The sequence below is a fragment of the Lynx rufus genome, unplaced genomic scaffold (genome assembly GCF_022079265.1).
Source record: "Lynx rufus isolate CCGP_SWC_20201006 ecotype Redwood Valley unplaced genomic scaffold, mLynRuf1.p SCAF_35, whole genome shotgun sequence".
NCBI lineage: Eukaryota > Metazoa > Chordata > Mammalia > Carnivora > Felidae > Lynx > Lynx rufus.
In genome coordinates, this window is record NW_025814851.1 from 2,130,965 (window position 1) to 2,153,173 (window position 22,209).

Consider the following 22,209-nt stretch of genomic DNA (forward strand, 5'->3'; position numbering starts at 1 on the left):
TAGCGTCTGGGAGGTCATAAGTTAACAGCTCTGCTCAGAAAGCAGGAAGGCTGGAGGACAAAGGGAGGGAGAGCTGCTGAGCCCCCGGACTACAGAGCTCAGTTTGGTGGGGAACAAAGGCACTCACCAGCGCCATCTCCCCCGCCCATCCCCCAGCCAAAATCCCAAAGGGAACCAGTTCCTGCCAGGGAACTTGCTCGCTCCACGCAAACACCCAACTCTGTGCTTCTGTGGAGCCAAACCTCCAGCAGCGGATCTGACTCCCTCCGGCTGCCACAGGGCCCCTCCTGAAGTGGATCACCTAAGGAGAAGCGAGCTAAGCCTGCCCCTCCTGCCCCGTGCACCTTGCGTACCCACCCCAGCTAATATGCCAAATCCCCAGCACCACAAGCCTGGCAGTGTGCAAGTAGCCCAGACGGGCCACGCCACCCCACAGTGAATCCCGCCCCTAGGAGAGGGGAAGAGAAGGCACACACCAGTCTGACTGTGGCCCCAGCGGTGGGCTGGGGGCAGACATCAGGACTGACTGCGGCCCCGCCCACCAACTCCAGTTATACACCACAGCACAGGGGAAGTGCCCTGCAGGTCCTGACCACTCCAGGGACTATCCAAAATGACCAAACGGAAGAATTCCACTCAGAAAATCTCCAGGAAATAACAACAGCTAATGAACTGATCACAAAGGATTTAAATAATATAACAGAAAGTGAATTTAGAATAATAGTCATAAAATTAATCGCTGGGCTTGAAAACAGTATAGAGGACAGCAGAGAATCTCTTGCTACAGAGATCAAGGGACTAAGGAACAGTCAAGAGGACCTGAAAAGCGCTTTAAAGGAAATGCCAAACAAAATGGAAACGATGACAGCTTGGATTGAAGAGGCAGAGGAGAGAATAGGTGAACTAGAAGATAAAGTTATGGAAAAAGAGGAAGCTGAGAGAAAGAGAGATAGAAAAATCCAGGAGTATGAGGGGAAAATTAGAGAACTAAGTGATACACTAAAAAGAAATAATATACGCATAATTGGTATCCCAGAGGAGGAAGAGAGAGGGAAAGGTGCTGAAGGGGTACTTGAAGAAATTATAGCTGAGAACTTCCCTGAACTGGGGAAGGAAAAAGGCATTGAAATCCAAGAGGCACAGAGAACTCCCTTCAGACGTAACTTGAATCGATCTTCTGCACGACATATCATAGTGAAACTGGCAAAATACAAGGATAGAGAGAAAATTCTGAAAGCAGCAAGGGGTAAACGTGCCCTCACATATAAAGGGAGACCTATAAGACTCGTGACGGATCTCTCTTTTGAAACTTGGCAGGCCAGAAAGGATTGGCAGGAGATCTTCAATGTGTTGAACAGAAAAAATATGCAGCCAAGAATCCTTTATCCAGCAAGTCTGTCATTTAGAATAGAAGGAGAGATAAAGGCCTTCCCAAACAAACAAAAACTGAAGGAATTTGTCACCACTAAACGAGACCTACAAGACATCCTAAGGGGGACCCTGTGTGACAAAGTACCAGAGACATCACTACAAGCATAAAACATACAGACATCACAATGACTCTAAACCCGTATCTTTCTATAATAACACTGAATGTAAATGGATTAAATGCGCCAACCAAAAGACATAGGGTATCAGAATGGATAAAAAAACAAGACCCATCTATTTGCTGTCTACAAGACACTCATTTTAGATCTGAGGACACCTTTAGATTGAGAGTGAGGGGATGGAGAACCATTTATCATGCTACTGGAAGCCAAAAGAAAGCTGGAGTAGCCATACTTCTATCAGACAAACTAGACTTTAAATTAAAGGCTGTAACAAGAGATGAAGAAGGGCATTATATAATAATTACAGGGTCTATCCATCAGGAAGAGCTAACAATTATAAATGTCTATGCGCCAAATACCGGAGCCCCAAAATATATAAAACAATTACTCATAAACATAAGCAACCTTATTGATAAGAATGTGGTCATTGCAGGGGACTTTAACACCCCACTTACAGAAATGGATAGATCATCTAGACACATGGTCAATAAAGAAACAAGGGCCCTGAATGATACACTGGATCAGATGGACTTGACAGATCTATTTAGAACTCTGCATCCCAAAGCAATAGAATATACTTTCTTCTTGAGTGCACATGGAACGTTCTCCAAGATATATCATATACTGGGTCACAAAACAGCCCTTCATAAGTATACACGAATTGAAATCATACCATGCATACTTTCAGACCACAACGCTATGAAGCTTGAAATCAACCACAGGAAAAAGTCTGGAAAACCTCCAAAAGCATGGAGGTTGAAGAACACCCTCCTAACGAATGAATGGGTCAACCAGGCAATTAGAGAAGAAATTAAAAAAATATATGGAAACAAATGAAAATGAAAAGACAGAAATCGAAATGCTTTGGGATGCAGTGAAGGCAGTCCTGAGAGGAAAATACACTGCAATCCAGGCCTATCTCAAGAAACAAGAAAAATCCCAAATACAAAATCTAACAGCACACCTAAAGGAAATAGAAGCAGAACAGCAAAGGCAGCATAAACCCAGCAGAAGAAGAGAAATAATAAAGATCAGAGCAGAAATAAACAATATAGAATCTAAAAAAAACTGTAGAGCATATCAACGAAACCAAGAGTTGGTTTTTTGAAAAAATAAACAAAATTGACAAACCTCTAGCCAGGCTTCTCAAAAAGAAAAGGGAGATGACCCAAATAGATAAAATCATGAATGAAAATGGAATGATTACAACCAATCCCTCAGAGATACAAACAATTATCAGGGAATACTATGAAAAATTATATGCCAACAAATTGGACAACCTGGAAGAGATGGACAAATTCCTGAACACCCACACTCTTCCAAAACTCAATCAGGAGGAAATAGAAAGCTTGAACAGACCCATAACCAGCGAAGAAATTGAATCGGTTATCAAAAATCTCCCAACAAATAAGAGTCCAGGACCAGATGGCTTCCCAGGGGAGTTCTACCAGACGTTTAAAGCAGAGATAATACCTATCCTTCTCAAGCTATTCCAAGAAATAGAAAGGGAAGGAAAACTTCCAGACTCATTCTATGAAGCCAGTATTACTTTGATTCCTAAACCAGACAGAGACCCAGTAAAAAAAGAGAACTACAGGCCAATATCCCTGATGAATATGGATGCAAAAATTCTCAATAAGATACTAGCAAATCGAATTCAACAGCATATAAAAAGCATTATTCACCATGATCAAGTGGGATTCATTCCTGGGATGCAGGGCTGGTTCAACATTCGCAAATCAATCAACGTGATACATCACATTAACAAAAAAAAAGAGAAGAACCATATGATCCTGTCAATCGATGCAGAAAAGGCCTTTGACAAAATCCAGCACCCTTTCTTAATAAAAACCCTTGAGAAAGTCGGGATAGAAGGAACATACTTAAAGAACATAAAAGCCATTTATGAAAAGCCCACAGCTAACATCATCCTCAACGGGGAAAAACTGAGAGCTTTTTCCCTGAGATCAGGAACACGACAGGGATGCCCACTCTCACCGCTGTTGTTTCACATAGTGCTGGAAGTTCTAGCATCAGCAATCAGACAACAAAAGGAAATCAAAGGCATCAAAATTGGCAAAGATGAAGTCAAGCTTTCGCTTTTTGCAGATGACATGATATTATACATGGAAAATCCGATAGACTCCACCAAAAGTCTGCTAGAACTGATACATGAATTCAGCAAAGTCACAGGATACAAAATCAAGGTACAGAAATCAGTTGCATTCTTATACACTAACAATGAAGCAACAGAAAGATAAATAAAGAAACTGATCCCATTCACAATTGCACCAAGAAGCATAAAATACCTAGGAATAAATCTAAGCAAAGATGTAAAAGATCTGTATGCTGAAAACTATAGAAAGCTTAGGAAGGTAATTGAAGAAGATTTAAAGAAATGGAAAGACATTCCCTGCTCATGGATTGGAAGAATAAATATTGTCAAAATGTCAATACTACCCAAAGCTATCTACACATTCAATGCAATCCCAATCAAAATTGCACCAGCATTCTTCTCGAAACTAGAACAAGCAATCCTAAAATTCACATGGAACCACAAAAGGCCCCGAATAGCCAAAGTAATTTTGAAGAAGAAGACCAAAGCAGGAGGCATCACAATCCCAGACTTTAGCCTCTACTACAAAGCTGTCATCATCAAGACAGCATGGTATTGGCACAAAAACAGACACATAGACCAATGGAATAGAATAGAAACCCCAGAACTAGACCCACAAACGTATGGCCAATTCATCTTTGACAAAGCAGGAAAGAACATCCAATGGAAAAAAGACAGCCTCTTTAACAAATGGTGCTGGGAGAACTGGACAGCAACATGCAGAAGGTTGAAACTAGACCACTTTCTCACACCATTTACAAAAATAAACTCAAAATGGATAAAGGACCTGAATGTGAGACAGGAAACCATCAAAACCTTAGAGGAGAATGCAGGAAAAGACCTCTCTGACCTCAGCCGTAGCAATCTCTTACTCGACACATCCCCAAAGGCAAGGGAATTAAAAGCAAAAGTGAATTACTGGGACCTTATGAAGATAACAAGCTTCTGCACAGCAAAGGAAACAACCAACAAAACTAAAAGGCAACCAACGGAATGGGAAAAGATATTTGCAAATGACATATCGGACAAAGGGCTAGTATCCAAAATCTATAAAGAGCTCACCAAACTCCACACCCGAAAAACAATAACCCAGTGAAGAAATGGGCAGAAAACATGAAAAGACACTTCTCTAAAGAAGACATCCAGATGGCCAACAGGCACATGAAAAGATGTTCAACGTCGCTCATTATCAGGGAAATACAAATCAAAACCACACTCAGAGATCACCTCACGCCAGTCAGAGTGGCCAAAATGAACACATCAGGAGACTATAGATGCTGGAGAGGATGTGGAGAAACGGGAACTCTCTTGCACTGTTGGTGGGAATGCAAATTGGTGCAGCCGCTCTGGAAAGCAGTGTGGAGGTTCCTCAGAAAATTAAAAATAGACCTACCCTATCACCCATCAATAGCACTGCTAGGAATTTATCCAAGGGATACACGAGTACTGATGCATCGGGGCACTTGTACCCCAATGTTTATAGCAGCACACTCAACAATAGCCAAATTATGGAAAGAGCCTAAATTTCCATCAACTGATGAATGGATAAAGAAATTGTGGTTTATATACACAATGGAATACTCCTTGGCTATGAGAAAGAATGAAATATGGCCTTTTGTAGCAACGTGGATCGAACTGAAGAGTGTGATGCTAAGTGAAATAAGCCATACAGAGAAAGACAGATACCATATGGTTTCACTCTTATGTGGATCCTGAGAAACTTAACAGGAACCCATGGGGGAGGGGAAGAAAAAAAAAAAGAGGTTAGAGTGGGAGAGAGCCAAAGCATAAGAGACTGTTAAAAAACTGAGAACAAACTGAGGGTTGATGGGGGGTGGGAGGGAGGGGAGGGTGGGTGATGGGTATTGAGGAGGGCACCTTTTGGGATGAGCACTGGGTGTTGTATGGAAACCAATTTGACAATAAATTTCATATATTAAAAAAAAACATAGTGTTGGAAGCCATAGCCTTAGCAATCAGACAACAAAATGAAATAAAAAGCATCAAAATTTTCAAACAAGAAGTCAAACTTTCACTTTTTGCAGACGACATGATACTCTACATGAAGACCTGAAAGACTCCACCAAAAGATTCCTAGAACTGATACATGAATTCAGCAAAGTCGTAGGGTACAAGATCAATGTACAGAAATTGGTTGCATTTTTATACATCAATAATGAAGCAACAGAAAGAGAAATAAAGAAACTGATTTCATTTACAATTGCACCAAGTACCATAAAATGCCTAGGAATAAACCTAACCAAAGACGTAAAAGATCTGTGTGCTGAAAACTATAGAAAGCTTCTGAAAGAAATTGAAGATACAAAGAAATTAAAAAACATTCCATTCTCATGGATTGGAAGAATAAATTTTGTTAAAATGTCAATACTACCCAAAGCAATCTACACATTCAATACGATCCCAATCAAAATTGCACTGGCATTGTTCTGAAAGCTAGAACAAACAATCCTAAAATTTGTATGGAACCAGAAAAGACTCTGAATAGCCAAAGTAATTTTGAAGAAGAAGACCAAAGCAGGAGGCATCACAATCCCAGACTTTAGCCTCTACTACAAAGCTGTCATCATCAAGACAGTATGGTTGGCAGAAACCAGACACATAGACCAATGGAATAGAATAGAGACTCCAGAATTGGACCCACAAAAGTATGGCCAACTAAACTTTGACAAAGCAGGAGAGAGTATCCAATGGAAAAAAGACAGTCTCTTTAACAAATGGTGCTGGGAGGACTAGACAGCAACGTGAAGAAGAATGCAACTAGAACACGTACACCATTCACAAAAATAAACTCAAAATGGAAGAAAGACCTGAATGTGAGGTAGGAAATCACCAAAACCCTAGAGGAGAAAGAAGGCAACAACCTCTTTGACCTCAGCTATAGCAATTTCTTGCTCCACACATCTCCAATGGCAAGGTAATTAAAAGCAAAAATGACCTATGGTACCTCTTCAAGATAAAAACCTTCTGCACTGCAAAACAAATGATCAACAAAACTCAAAGGCAACCAATGGAATGGGAAAAGATATTTTCAAATGACATATCGGACCAAGGGCTAGTATCCAAAATCTATAAGGAACTCACCAAACTCCACACCTGATAAATAATCCAGTGAAGAAATGGGCAGAAGACATGAATAGACACTTTTCCAAAGAAGCCATCCAGATAGGCAATAGACACATGAAACGCTGCCCCACGTCATTCATAATCAGGGCAGTAAAAATTAAAGCCACACTGAGATGCCACCTCCCACTGGTCAGAGTGCCCAAAATGAACAAATTGGGAGACTCTAGATGCTGGCAAGGATGTGGAGAAACAGGAACACTCTTGTACTGTTGGTGGGAATGCAAATTGGTGCAGTCACTCTGGAAAACAGTGTGAAGGTTCTTCAAAAAATTAAAAATGGAACTACCCTACCACCCAGAAATAGCACTACTAGGAATTTACCCAAGGGATACAGGAGTGCTGATGCATAGGGGCACATGTACCCCAATGTTTATAGCAGCACTTTCAACAATAGTCAAATTGTAGAAAGAGCCTAAATGTCCATCAACTGATGAATGGATAAAGAGGAAGTGGCTTATATATACAATGGGATACTACTTGGCAATGAGAAAGAATGAAATCATGCCATTTGCAGCAACGTGGATGGAACTGGAGGGTATTATGTTATGTGAAATAAGCCAGTCAGAGAATGAGAGATACCATATTTTTCACTCGTATCTGGATATTGAAAACCTTAACAGAAGACCATGGGGGAAGGGAAAGGAAAAAATAGTGACAAACAGAGAGGGAGGGACGCAAACCATAAGAGACTCTTAAATACTGAGAACAAACTGAAGGTTGATGGGGGCTGGGGAAGAGGAGAGAATGGGTGATGGGCATTGAGGACGGCACTTGTTGGGATGAGCACTGGGTGTTGTATGGTAACCAATTTGATAACAAATTATATAAAAATTAAAGAGAAAATATCCACAGGCAAAAGGAACAATGGCATTTATCTGTCTCTGCTTGACTCTTGGTGGAAAAATAAGGAAAATATTCCTGTAGTAATATATTAACCACAAACCTACCATCAGGTGTGTTTGTGGTTCAGAATTACAATACCCATGTGCTTTGGAAAATGCTAAGATGAGAGTTTAACAAAAAGTGACTTCAAGTCATTAGTTCCCAGAATTTTATGGAAGAAGCAAATGGGAATTATCCCTGAATTTTCTCAATGTAGGCTGTGGGATTCTTACATATAAATTTTGCCCATAGAAGCTCACATAACGCACAAGGGAAATAAGCTACGATGAATGAAAATAAGTAGAAACAATAAGAGAACTCTAAAAATTTAAGATAAAAGATCCAAAACATAAAATAAATGTTTTAAATTTATAAAGAAATAGAAGATGGAATAAAAATGTAAGAAAGAAAGAAGATGATATTAAATATAATGTAGATTTTAAAAAAGTAATAGAATTTCTAGAATCAAATTATATATTTATTAAAACCGAAAACTCATTGCATTGAGTAAACAAAAGTTTAGATACAAATTAAGAAACAGTGATTTAGAAGATAGTCCTGAAGTAATTACTCAAAATGCAGCAAAGACTTTAAAAATAATAATAATTTAGGAAACATAGAGTATAGGGGCAGGATTCACACACATTAAACTGTACTTCCAGAAGGAGAAAATATGAAAAAGGAGTAAGACATAATGTCTTAGAGTTTTCTAGAATTGATGAAGAATCCCAATCCTCAGATTCAGGAAGTTTAATCCCAAGCAAAATAAATGAAAAAATATTCAGACATATCACAGTGTAACTTAAAAACAATGAAGATAAAAGACATTAAAGGCAGCCAGAGAGAAGAGAAGCAGCAATTAACTTGAGTGGAGGCTTCTTAGCCACATTAGAACACAGAGGACAGTGGTGGCAATATCTTCAAAATGCTGAAAGAAAACAACGGTCAAGGTGCAGTTTAATTTTTTTAATTTGTATTTCAGTTGGTGTACAGAGCAAATTGATTTTACAAGTACAATTCAGTGATTCATCACTTACATACAACACCCAGTGCTGATCACAAGTGTCCTTCTTAATACCGATCTAGCCCATCTCCCTCCCACCTCCCTCCATCATCCTTCAGTTTGTTCTCTATCACTAAGAGTCTCTTGTGCTTTGTTTTCCTTTCTTCTCTCACCCCTGTTTTCTATATGTTCATCTGTTTCATTTCTTAAATTCCACATATGAATGAAATCATATTGTATTTTTCTTACTCCAATTGACTTATTTCGCTTAGCATAATACATTCTAGACCTATCCACATCATTGCAAATGACATTTTTGATGGCTAAGTAATATTCCATTGTGTATATATACCACATCTTCTTTATGCATTCATTGGTCCATGGACATTTGGGCTCTCTCCATAGTATAGTCATTGTTAATGATGCTGCTACAAACATAGGGTGCATATAGCCTATCGAATCTGTACTTTTGTATCCTTTGGGTAATTACCTAATAGTGCAATTGCTGAATCTTAGGGTTGTTCTATTTTTAGTTTTTTGAAGAAACTCCACACTGATCAAAGTGGTTGCACCAGTTTGCACTCCCACCAGCAGTGCAAAAAGGTTCTCCTTTTTCCATATCCTTGCCAACACCTGCTATTTCTTGTATTGTTAATTTTAGCCATTATGACAGGTGTGAGGTAGTATCTCATTGTGGTTTTGATTTGTATTTTCCTGATGATGAGTGATGTTTAGCATCTTTTCATGTGTCTGTTAGCCATCTGGGTGTCTTCTTTGTAATAGAGTCTAGTAATGTCTTCTACCCATTTCTTAACTGGGCTGTTTGTATTATGGTTGTTGAGTTTGTTAAGTTCTTTACAGATTTTGAATACTAATCATTTATCAGATATGTCATTTGCAAATATCTTCTATTCTATAGGCTGCCTTTTAGTTTTGTTGATTGTTTTTTTTTTCCTTTCCCTATGTGGAAGCTTTTTATCTTGATAAATATCATTTTTGCTTTTGTTCATTCCCCTTGCCTTCAGTGACATGTATAGTAAGAAGTTACTCTGGCCAAGGTCAAAGTGGTTGCTGCCTGTGTTCTCCTCTAGGATTTTGATGGTTTCCTGTCTCACATTTAGATCTTTCCTCCATTTTGAATTACTTTTGTGTATGGTGTAAGAAAGTAGTCCAGTTTCATTCTTCTGCACATTGCTGTCCAGTTTTCCCAACAACATTTATTGAAGATATTGTCTTTTCTTCATTTGATATTCTTTCCTGCTTTGTCAAAGACTACCATATAGTTGTGGGTCCTCTTCTGGGTTTTATAATCTGTTCCATTGGCCTATGTGTCTGTTTTTGTACCAGGACCATCCTGTATTTATGACTACAGCATTGTAATATAGCTTGAAATTCGGAATCATGATGTTTCCAGTTCTGTTTTTCTTTTTCAGGATTGCTTTGTCTCTTTTGGGTCTTTTGTGGTTCCTTACAAATGTTAGGATTGTTTGATCTATGTCTGTAAAGCATGCTGGTGGTGTTTTGGTAGGGATTGCATTAAATGTGTAGGTTGCTTTGGGAAGTATAGACATTAATTTTTTAACATTTATTCATTTTTGAGAGACAAAGAGAGACAGAGCATGAGCGGGGAAGGGGCAGAGAGAGAGACACACAGAATCGGAAGCAGGCTCCAGGCCCTGAGCTGTCAGCACAGAGCCTGACACAGGGCTTGAACTCATGAACTGCGAGATCATGACCTGAGCCAAAGCTGGACACTCAACCAACTGAGCCACCCAGGCGCTCCAGTATAGACATTTGAATAATGTGTGTTCTTCCAATCCAGGAGCATGGATGCCAGAGTAGCCATACTTATATCAGACAAACTAGATTTTAAAACAAAGACTGTAACAAGAGATGAAGAAAGGCGTTATATCATAATTAAGGGGTCTCTCCACCAAGAAGACCTAACAATTGTAAATATTTATGCCCCCAATTGGAGAGAACCCAAATATATAAACCAATTAGTAGTACATATAAATAAACTCATCGATAATAATACAATAATAATAGGAGACTTTAACACCCAACTCACAGTAATGGAAAGATCATGTAAGCAGAAAATCAACAAGGAAACAATGGCTTAGAATGACACACTGAACTAGATAGACTTAACAGATATATTCAGAACATTTCATCCTAAAGCAGCAGAATACACATTATTCTTTGTGTGTGGAACATTCTTCACAATAGATTACAGACTAGGTCACAAATCAGCCCTCAACAAATACAAAAAGATTGAGATCATACCATGCATATTTTCAGATCACAACACTATGAAACTTGATGTTAACCACAAGAAAAAAATTGGAAAGTCTTCAAATACACGGAAGCTAAAGAACATCCTACTAAGAAATGAATGGGTTAACCAGGGAATTAATGAAAAAAAATTTAAATACATGGAAGCAAATGAAAATGAAACAGTACAGTCCAATCTCTTTGGGAATGCAGCAAAGGCAATCCTAAGAGGAAAGTGCATTCCAATTCAAGTCTATATCAATAAGCAAGAAAGGCCCCAAATACACAATCTAACCTTACATCTAAAGAAGCTAGTAAAGCAACAGCAAATGAAGCTTAAAGTCAGAATAAGGGAAATAATAAATATTAGAGCAGAAATAAAATAGAAACAAACACACAAACAAAGAAACAAAAACAACAATGGTAGAACAGATCAATTAAACTTAATAGCTGGTTCTTTGAAAGAGTAAACAAAATTGATAACCTCCTAACCATACTTATTAAAATAAGCAAGGACCCAAATAGTTAAAATCATGAATGAAAGAGGAGAGATTACACTTAGCACCACAGAAACACAAACAATTAAAGAGAATACTGTGAAAAATTATATGCCAACAAACTGGGCTTTCTGGAAGAAAGGGACAGGACAAATTCCTAGAAACTCACAAACAACCAAAACTGAAACAGGAAGAAATAGAAAATTTGAACAGTCCCATAACCAGCAATGAAATTGAATTAGTAATCATAAAGCTCACAGGTGGGCCAGGTGGTTTCCCAGGGAAATTGTAACATATATCTAAAGAAGACTTAATACATATTCTTCTCAAGCTGTTCCAAAAAAGAAGAAATGGAAGAAAAACTTACAAACTCTTTTTATGAAGCCAGCATTACCTTGATTCCAAAACTGAAGACCCTGCTAAAAAGGAGAATTAAAGACCAATATCCCTGATGAAAAGGAATGCAAAAATTCTCAACAGGATACTAGTATACCTAATTCAACAGTACATTAAAAATATTCACCACAATCAAGTGGGATTTATTCCTGGGCTACAGGTCTGGTTCAAAACTCATAAAACAATCAAAGTGACACACCACATTAATAAAAGACAGGATAAGAACCTTATGATCCTCTCAATGCATGCAGAAAAAGCATTTGACACCATAAAGCATCTATTCTTGATAAAAAAAAAACTAGGGACAAAAGAAATATATCTCAAGATCATAAAGGCCATATATGAAAGACCCACAGCTAATATCATCCTCAATGGGTAAAAACTGACAGACTTTCCCCTACAGTCTTTAACAAGACAAAGATGCCCCCTCCCTCCATTACCATTTAATATAGAAGTGGAAGTCTTAGCCTCACCAATCCATCAACCTAGAGATTTATGCTCAGGCAAATTATCACATGGTATTGAGGACTTCCCCAAAGACACTTATAGACAGAAAGATTACTTTGTTGCCAAAAAATCCTCACTGAAGTAATTTTTGTAAGTTTATCTGTTTATTTTGAAAGAGAGAGCAGAGGAAGGGAAGAGAGAGAGAAAGAATCCAAAACAAGCTTGGCAACAGCAGCACTGAGACTGCTATGGGGCTCAAACCCACAAACCACAAAGTAAGGACCTGAGCCAAATCCAAGAGTCAGACACTCAACTGACTGAGCCACCTTGGCTCCCATCACTGAAGTAATTTCTGAAAGATGGAAATTGAACACAGAAGGAAAAACTCGAGATACAAGAATAAAGAATGATTGGACTCAAAGTGGAAGATGGTGGCATAGGAGGACGCTGGGCTCACCTCGTCCTGCTGATCGCTTAGATTCCACCCACATCTGCTTAAATAACCCAGAAAACCTCTAGCAGAAGACTACCAGAATGGACTCTCCAGAGCCAAGCATAGACAAGAGGCCCACGGAAGAGGGTAGGAAGGGTGGAGAGGCGGTGCATGCTACATGGACTGGTGGGAGGGAGCTGGGGCCGTGGAGGGGCAGCCCACCTGGGAAGGCAGAGCCCCCAAAGTCTGGCTTGCAAAAGTGGAGGGGCCAGATTCTGTGAGTTCTGAAAGCCAGTGGGAATTAACATCTGGAATGTTAAAAGTCAACAGCTCTGTTCTCAGAGAGCAGGGAGGGTGAGAGGATGCTGGGAGGGAGAGTTGTTGAGCCCCGGAACAGGGCTTAGTTCAGTGGGCAAACAAAGGTGCTGGCAAGTGCCATCTACCTCTCCCATCCCCCAGCTGAATTTCCAAAGGGAACCTGTTCCTGTCACCAAACTTGCTTGCACCAGGCAAACGCCCAATGCTGTGCTTCTGTGGATGCATCCATCAGAGGGTCCTGCCTCCCTCGTGCTGCAGGGCCCCTCCCACAGGGGACCACCAACGGCAAAGCGAGTGAAGCCTGCCCCTCCGGCCCCTGTGCACCCGACTGATCCATCCTGGGTAATATGCCAGATCCTATAAGCAGCACCACAAGCGGGCAGTGCGCAAGTAGCCCAGACAGGGGCCACACCACTCCACAGTGAGTCCTGCCCCTGGGAGAGAGGAAGATAAGGTACATACCAGTCTGACTGTGGCCGCAGCAGTGGGCTGAGGGCAGACATCATATCTGACTGGGGCCCCGCCCACCAACACAAGTTACTCTGAACAGTACAGGGGAGGTACTCTGCAGTTTGGAGCCACCACAGGGACTACCCAAGATGACGAAAGGAAAGAATTCTCCTCAAAAGAAACTCCAGGAAGTAGCAATGGCTAACGAAGTGATCAAAAATGATTTAAGCAATAAAACAGAAAAAGAATTTAGAATAATAGTCATAAAATTAATCGCAGGGCTTGAAAAAAAGCATAGAGGACACCAGAGAATCTATTGCTACAGAGATCAAGGGACAAAGAAATAGTCATGAGGAGCTAAAAAATGCTATACATGAGGTGCAAAATAAAATGGAGGCAGCCATAGCACGAATTGAAGAGGCAGAGGAGAGAATAGGTGAATTAGAAGATAAAATTATGGAAAAAGAGGAAGCTGAGAAAAAGAGAGATAAAAAATCCAGGAGTACAAGGGGAGAATTAGAGAACTAAGTGATGCAATGAAACAAAACAGTATCTGTATCATAGGAATTCTAGAAGAAGAGGGAGAGAAAGGGGCTGAAGGTATACTTGAACAAATCATAGCTGAGAACTTCCCTGATCTGGGGAAGTCAAAAGGCATTGAAATCCAAGAGACACAGAGAACCCCCTTCAGATGTAACTTGAATCGATCTTCTGCATGACATATCATAATGAAACTGGCAAAATACAAGGATAAAGACAAAATTCTGAAAGCAGCTAGGGATAAGCAGGCTTTAACTTACAAAGGTAGACCCATAAGAGTAGTGGCAGACCTATCTACTAAAACTTGGCAGGCCAGAAAGGAATGGCAGGAAATCTTCAATGTGACAAACAGAAAAAATATGCAGCTGAGAATCCTTTATCCAGCAAGTCTGTCACTTACAATAGAAGGAGAGATAAAGGTTTCCCCAAACAAAAAACTGAAGGAATTCATCACCACTAAACCAGCCCTACAAAAGATCCTGAGGGGATTCTGTGAGTGAAATGTTGCAAGGACGACAAAGTACCAGAGACATCACTACAAGCATGAAAACTACAGACATGACAATGATGATAAACCCATCTCTTTCTATAATAACACTGAATGTAAATGGATTAAATGCTCCAACCAAAAGACATAGGGTATCAGAATGGATAAAAAAAGAAAAAAAAAAACAAGACACATCTCTTTTCTCTCCACACGAGACTCTTTTTAGACCTGAGGACACCTTCAGATTGAAAGTGAGGGATGGAGAACTATCTATCATGCTACTGGAATTCAAAAGAAAGCTGGAGTAGCCATACTTATATCAGACAAACTAGACGTTAAATTAAAGGATGTAACAAGAGATGAAGACGGGCATTATATAATAATTACAGGGTCTTTCCATCAGGAAGAGCTAACAATTATAAATGCCTATGTAGTGAATACGGGAGCCCCCAAATATATAAAACAATTACTCATAAACATAAGCAACCTTCTTGATAGAATGTGGTAATTGCAGGGGATTTTAATACCCCACTGACAACAATGACTAGATCATCTAGGCACAGGATCAATAAAAAAACATGGGCCCTGAATGGTACATTGGATCAGATGGACTTGACAGATATATTTAGAACTCTGCATCCCAAAGCAACAGAATATACTTTCTTCTCGAGTACACACGGAACATTCTGCAAGATCAATCACATACTGGGTAACAAAACAGCCCTTCATAAGTATGAAAGAACTGAGATAATACCATGCACACTGTCAGACCACAATGCTATAAAATTTGAAATCAACCACAGGAAAATGTCTGGAAAACCTCCAAAACCATGGAGGTTAAAGAACACCCTACTAAAGAATGAATGGATCAACCAGGCAATTCGAGAAAAAATTAAAAAAGATATGGAAAAAAATGAAGATGAAAATACAACAATCCAAACGCTTTGGGATGCAGTGAAGGCAGTCCTGAGAGGAAAATACATTGCAATCCAGGCCTATCTCAAGAAACAAGAAAAATCCCAAATACAAAATCTAACAGTACACCTAAAGAAACTAGAAGCAGACAGCAAAGACACCCCAAACCCAGCAGAAGAAGAGAAATAATAAAGATTAGAGCAGAAATAAACAATATAGAATCTAAAAAACAACTGTAGAGCAGATCAATGAAACCAAGAGTTGGTTTTTTGAAAAAAATAAACAAAATTGATAAACCTCTAGCCAGGGTTCTCAAAAAGAAAAGGGAGATGACCCAAATAGATAAAATCATGAATGAAAATGGATAACAACCAATCCCTCAGAGATACAAGCAATCATCAGGGAATACGATGAAAAATTATATGCCAACAAACTGGACAACCTGGAAGAAATGGACAAATTCCTTAGCACCCACACACTACCAAACTCAAACAGGAAGAAATAGAAAACTTGAACATACCCATAACCAGCGATGAAATTGAATCAGTTATCAAAAATCTCCCAACAAATAAGAGTCCAAGACCAGATGGCCTCCCTCGGGAATTTCACCAGGCATGTAAAGCAGAGATAATACCTATCCCTCTCAAGCTGTTCCAAAAAACAGAAAGGGAAGGAAAAGTTCCAGACTCATTCTATGAAGCAAGCATTATTTTGATTCCTAAACCAGACAAAGACCCAACAAAAAAAGAGAACTACAGGCCAATATCCCTGATGAATATGGATGCAAAAATTCTCAATAAGATACTAGCAAATCGAATCCAATAGCATATACAAAGAATTATTCACCATGATCAAGTGGGATTCATTCCTGGGTTGCAGGACTGGTTCAATATTCACAAATCAATCAATGTGATACATCACATTAATAAAATAAAGATAAGAACCATATGATCCTGTCGATCAATGCAGAAAAAGCATTTGAAAAAATTCAGCATTTTTAAAAATAAAAACCCTCAAGAAAGTCGGTATAGAAGGAACATACTTAAACATCATAAAAGCCATTTATGAAAAGCCCACAGCTAATATCATCCTCAATGGGGAAAACTGAGAGTTTTCTCCCTGAGATCAGGAACACGACAGGGATGTCCACTCTCAGCACTGTTGTTTCACATATTGTTGGAAGTGCTAGCATCAGCAATCAGACAACAAAAGGAAATCAAAGGCATCAAAATTGGCAAAGATGAAGTTAACCTTTCACTTTTTGCAGATGACATGATATTATACATGGAAAATCCGATAGACTCCACCAAAAGTCGCTAGATCTGATACATGAATTCAGCAAAGTTGCAGGATACAAAATTAATGTACAGAAATCAGTTGCATTCTTATATACTAATAATGAAGCAACAGAAAGACAAATAAAGAAACTGATCCCATTCACAATTGTGCCAAGAATCATAAAATACCTAGGAAAAAATCTAACCAAAGATGTACAAGATCTGTATGCTGAAAACTATAGAAAGCTTATGAAGGAAAGTGAAGAAGATATGAAGAAATGGAAAAACATTCCATGCTCATGGATTGGAAGATTAAATATTGTCAAAATGTCAATACTACCCAAAGCTTTCTACACATTCAATGCAATCCCAATCAAAATTGCACCAGCATTCTTCTCGAAGCTAGAACAGGCAATCCTAAAATTTGTGTGGAACTACAAAAGGCCCCGAATAGCCAAAGTAATTTTGAAGAAGAAGACCAAAGCAGGAGGCATCACAATCCCAGACTTTAGCCTCTACTACAAAGCTGTCATCATCAAGACAGCATGGTATTGGCACAAAAACAGACATATAGACCAGTGGAATAGAATAGAGACTCCAGAATTGGACCTACAAAAGTATGGCCAACTAATCTTTGACAAAGCAGGAAAGAATATCCAATGGAAAAAAGACAGTCTCTTTAACAAATGGTGCTGAGAGAACTGGACAGCAACATGCAGAAGAATGAAACTAGACCACTTTCTTACAGCATTCACGAAAATAAAAAAACTCAAAATGGGTAAAGGATCTGAATGTGAGACAGGAAACCATCAAAACCCTAGAGGAGAAAGCAGGAAAAAACCTCTCTAATCTCAGCCACAGCAATTTCCTACTTGACACATCCCCAAAGGCAAGGGAATTAAGAGCAAAAATGAACTATTGGGACCTCATCAAGATAAAAAGCTTCTGCACTGCAAAGGAAACAATCAACAAAACTAAAAGACAACCAACGGAATGGGAAAAGATATTTGCAAATGACACATCAGACAAAGGGCTAGTATCCGAAATCTACAAAGAGCTCACCAAACTCCACACCCAAAAAACAAATAACCCAGTGAAGAAATGGGCAGAAAACATGAATAGACACTTCTCTAAAGAAGACATCCAGATGGCCAACAGGCACATGAAAAGATGTTCAACGTCGCTCATTATCAGGGAAATACAAATCAAAACCACACTCAGAGATCACCTCACGCCAGTCAGAGTGGCCAAAATGAACAAATCAGGAGACTATAGATGCTGGAGAAGATGTGGAGAAACGGGAACCCTCTCGCACTGTTGGTGGGAATGCAAACTGGTGCAGCCACTCTGGAAAACAGTGTGGAGGTTCCTCAAAAAATGAAAAATAGATCTACCCTATGATCCAGTAATAGCACTGCTAGGAATTTACCCAAGGGATACAGGAGTTCTGATGCATAGGGGCACTTGTACCCCAATGTTTATAGCAGGACTTTCAACAATAGCCAAATTATGGAAAGAACCTAAATGTCCATCAACTGATGAATGGATAAAGAAATTGTGGTTTATATATACAATGGAATACTACGTGGCAATGAGAAAGAATGAAATATGTCCTATGTAGCAACGCGGATGGAACTGGAGAGTGTTATGCTAAGTGAAATAAGTCATACAGAGAAAGACAGATTCCATATGTTTTCACTCTTATGTGGATCCTGAGAAACTTAACAGAAGACCATGGGGGAGTGCAAGGGAAAAAAAACAGTTAGAGAGGGAGGGAGCCAAGCCATAAGAGACTCTTAAAAACTGAGAATAAACTGAGGGTTCATGGGTGGTGGGATGGAGGGGAAAGTGGGTGATGGGCATTGAAGAGGGCATCTGTTGGGAGGAGCACTGGGTGTTGTATGGAAAACAATTTGACAATAAATTTCCTATTAAAAAATGAAGAAAGAATGATTAAAGGAAGTGGTTAATGTGGTTAAGTCTAAATAGACATTGACTGCATAAATAGTTTAATTATAACAATATAATTCATTTGAGGATTAAGACACAAGGTTGAACTAAAATACAAAACAATTAATATGTAATTTAGGTGAGGGAAGGACAAGAGTTCTGAAGTTATTATATTGTTTTAGGGGAAAAGTGAAAGTACTGATTTTAGATTTTGTTGATCATGTATATTAAAATGTTAAGAGTAATCTCTAAAAGAATGAAATTGATTATATATCTTAAATATAGATGTAAAAACTCAGGAGCACAATTGTAAAGAAGAGAGAAACAGAAAAATAAACTAAGCATAAAGAGCTCAAAATAAGAGACTAGAAATAAGGTCAAATAATTCGGTCATTACAATAAAAGTAAATGTGCCAAAATTACCATTCAAAAGGCATATATTTTCAGTTTGTATTAAAAACAACAAAAGCCAAGTATATGCTGTTTACAAGAGACATTAAACAAAAATAAATAGAGAAGTTGAATGTAAATGAGTAAATAAAGATTAAATTGGCAAATACTAAGCAGAAAACAATTATATAGCTGTATCAATCTTACATAAAATACACTTTTAAGCAAGGAATATTATTAGGGAAATATTATTATTAATAATAAAACATGCAATTTGGTCAAAAGATATAATTACTTTAAATGTGTATGCCTCCAATAATATAGCCTTCAAAATGTGTAAAGGAAAATAAAGGCAAACTCAGACTGACTTTAGAATGTCATTTCAAAGGATGAGGATAAAAATGTGAAATGTGTTTTGTAACATATGATGTCTGTTGCTTTACCTTCGCTGGTGTCCTGCTTTTCTGATAATTGTTCCCAGGAATTTATTTCAGAAATGGAGTATGACTAATAAATAATTTCCAGTGTGGAACTTGCTAAATGGAGTCTGGGTTGAAAGCAATAAGGACCCACCTGATATGGGAATAGGGAATTGATGGTCTGGTTTATGTGGTGGCAAAGAATTTAGTTAAACTATTAGCCATTGTTCCTTGGGTCTTCAACCCACTTCCCACAGTGACTGGAGCTTTAGGCAACTTGGCAATAATATGTCAGGAGTATGTTGAACTATATGAAGTGTCTTTAGTGAAAATAAACTAAAGACAACATGTAGGATAAAGTGAGCCCTCCTGAAAGCAGATGGAAAAGAAGCAGGCAAGAGCCAGATTGTCATGTGCCTTGTGGGATGACAGCTGCTACAAAATATGCTTTACTCTGATTCTAAAGCTGTTCAGGAGACTGTGGAATCCTGGTAGTTGGAATGAAGATACTGGCAGGTGTTCTAGGAGTCAGGCAGCCCCTCCAACCCTTACCTCTCCCTTGGGATAGCGGTAGCGATATTTATCTTGGTCCCGTAGTGCAAATTCCTCAGGGTAGTGTTCCTGGATTTCTTCATAGGTCATCTCCTCACAGACACCCTGGAAAAAATTATTTGGGAACAAATTCACAAGGTGAAACCCACAAGCCTTTACCATAGTTCTGAGGCCAATGATTGTGAAACAACAGCACACAATAACCTGGGTTTCTGTAAACACAGATCTAAGTTTGTGCCTGTTGTCTGAGTGTGTGTGTGTGTGTGCGCACGAAGTGTGTGGATGTGAGACTGTGTGCATATGTACAGATGTGTTCATGGTTGAGCATATAGTATATGGTAGGTACCTGTGGTATTTCTTTGTGGTTGTCCCAATAGGTTTGTATATGTACATTGTATAAGTATTTTTTTGTAAACATATGGGTTTAAGGATTTGTAACTGTATTTGTGTGTGTATGTGTAGCATGCTGGTATGTTTAAGGACCTATGTCTTGTGTTTGTGTATTTGTCTCAGTATTTTTAGTGTGTTTGTGTGAGTGTGTGTGTGTGTGTGTGTGTACAGAGTGAGCATCTGAGAATGTGCTCGTGTGAGCGTCTCTATGGTCTGTCTCTCCATTTGGGTCTCAGTGTGTCTGTGGCATGTGTTTCTGTGAATGTGTATGTCTCTGATTATGTCTCTGGTGTCTATGTGTGAGTATCTGTGTGCTTATGTTGGAGGTCATGTGAATTTGTGGTAATACACTTGAGGTTATGCATCTGTACTACATACATTTCCAACCATAGTATGCTTCTCCGTGTCTATGTGATATAGGTATCTTTGTATACAAAGACTGCATGTATGTCTATGGTGAGTTTGTCTATATGTATCTCTAGGTGTCTCTATCTGTGAGTGTGTATGTGTGTGCATGCATGGTGTGGGTGTAGATTGGTAGATGTGTCTGAGAGGGATTCTGTGTCTGACTAGAAGATCACTGTGTCTGTGAAGTGCATGTCTGTGAGTGTAAGCATATTTATGGTGGGTGTAAGCATATTTGTGGTGGGTGTCTATGACTGTGTATGCAAGCACACACATGTGCTCACATACACAACAGTATGCTCCCATTTTATAGCATTTCCCATCTCCTCTGCTCCTACATCTGCTTCAGAACCTCTGGCAGATAAAGAAATAGGTATCCACAGACATATCAGAAGGCAAACATTAATGAATTCCTAATGCTTTCAGAATGGGCCTTGGGGAGATATGGTGTCCTCACCCAAAGAAGGAATCCAGAGATAAGAGGAGTTTCTCAGGAGCACATGAGAGCTTCCCAAGTTCACTGAAAAATCCCCAGAAGTGAGGTAGCTGCTGGGAGTGGGGTGGGAAGCATTTAGGTTTATAAAGTTTCCTTTTGATTGTGTGCATTCTGATTAGACTTTCCTGTAAGGAGCAATTGGCTCTTGTTTTTGTCCTTTGAATCATCTAACAGCCTTCCATTAGGGGTGAAGTTTGCCCCTGACACAGCTCACAAACAGCTCTGCAGTGTCAAACTTCTCCATCGACACTGTCCATGGGAGAAAGCATACCCTAATGGATACACAAGGTCCTTCCAGATTGGCTTTGACTTTCTATTCTGAGACATACCTGGAGCCTTTTTCCTGTGGAAATGGTGGAAATGGCCACTGACTTAAAAAAATTAATGTTTATTTATTTTTGAGAGAAAGAAAGAGAGCACTAGCAGGGGAGGGGCAGAGAGAGAGGGAGACAGAATCCGAAGCAGGCTCCAAGCTCAGAGCTGTCAGCACAGAATCTGATGCTGGGCTGGACCTCACAACCTGAACCACGAGATCATGACCTGAGCTGAAGTCGGGCACTGAACCGACTGAGCCAACCAAGTACCCTATGGCCACTGACTTCCTATTGACTTAAGGCAAATTGCCTACCTCTTAGAATTTTATTTTCCTCTACTGAAAAATGAGGAGAATTACAACTACCTTACAAATGTGTTTTGAATATTAGAGATAAAATATATAAAAGAGATTAGCACAGAATGTACAAGTCTCATTTTAAAGATTCAATCAGTAGTACTAATTGTTAATATATTATTGATCACGGAAAATAAACCAGAAACTTAGGCATTATTCTAAATTCTTACTTCTTCCTTACCCCTCCCCCATAGCCAGTTTCTAAGAT

At 39.1% G+C, this 22,209-nt stretch overlaps 1 protein-coding gene across 2 annotated transcripts in view; it reads right to left on the minus strand.

Annotated features, from left to right (window-relative positions):
- PFKFB1 (6-phosphofructo-2-kinase/fructose-2,6-biphosphatase 1) overlaps window positions 1-22,209 on the minus strand; it is a 137,630-nt gene that overhangs the window by 11,234 nt on the left and 104,187 nt on the right. For both annotated transcript variants that reach the window (XM_047093651.1, XM_047093652.1), the window contains exon 10: window positions 20,041-20,145. In XM_047093651.1, coding sequence (XP_046949607.1) covers window positions 20,041-20,145 — 105 coding nt within the window. The remainder of the gene's footprint in view (window positions 1-20,040; window positions 20,146-22,209) is intronic.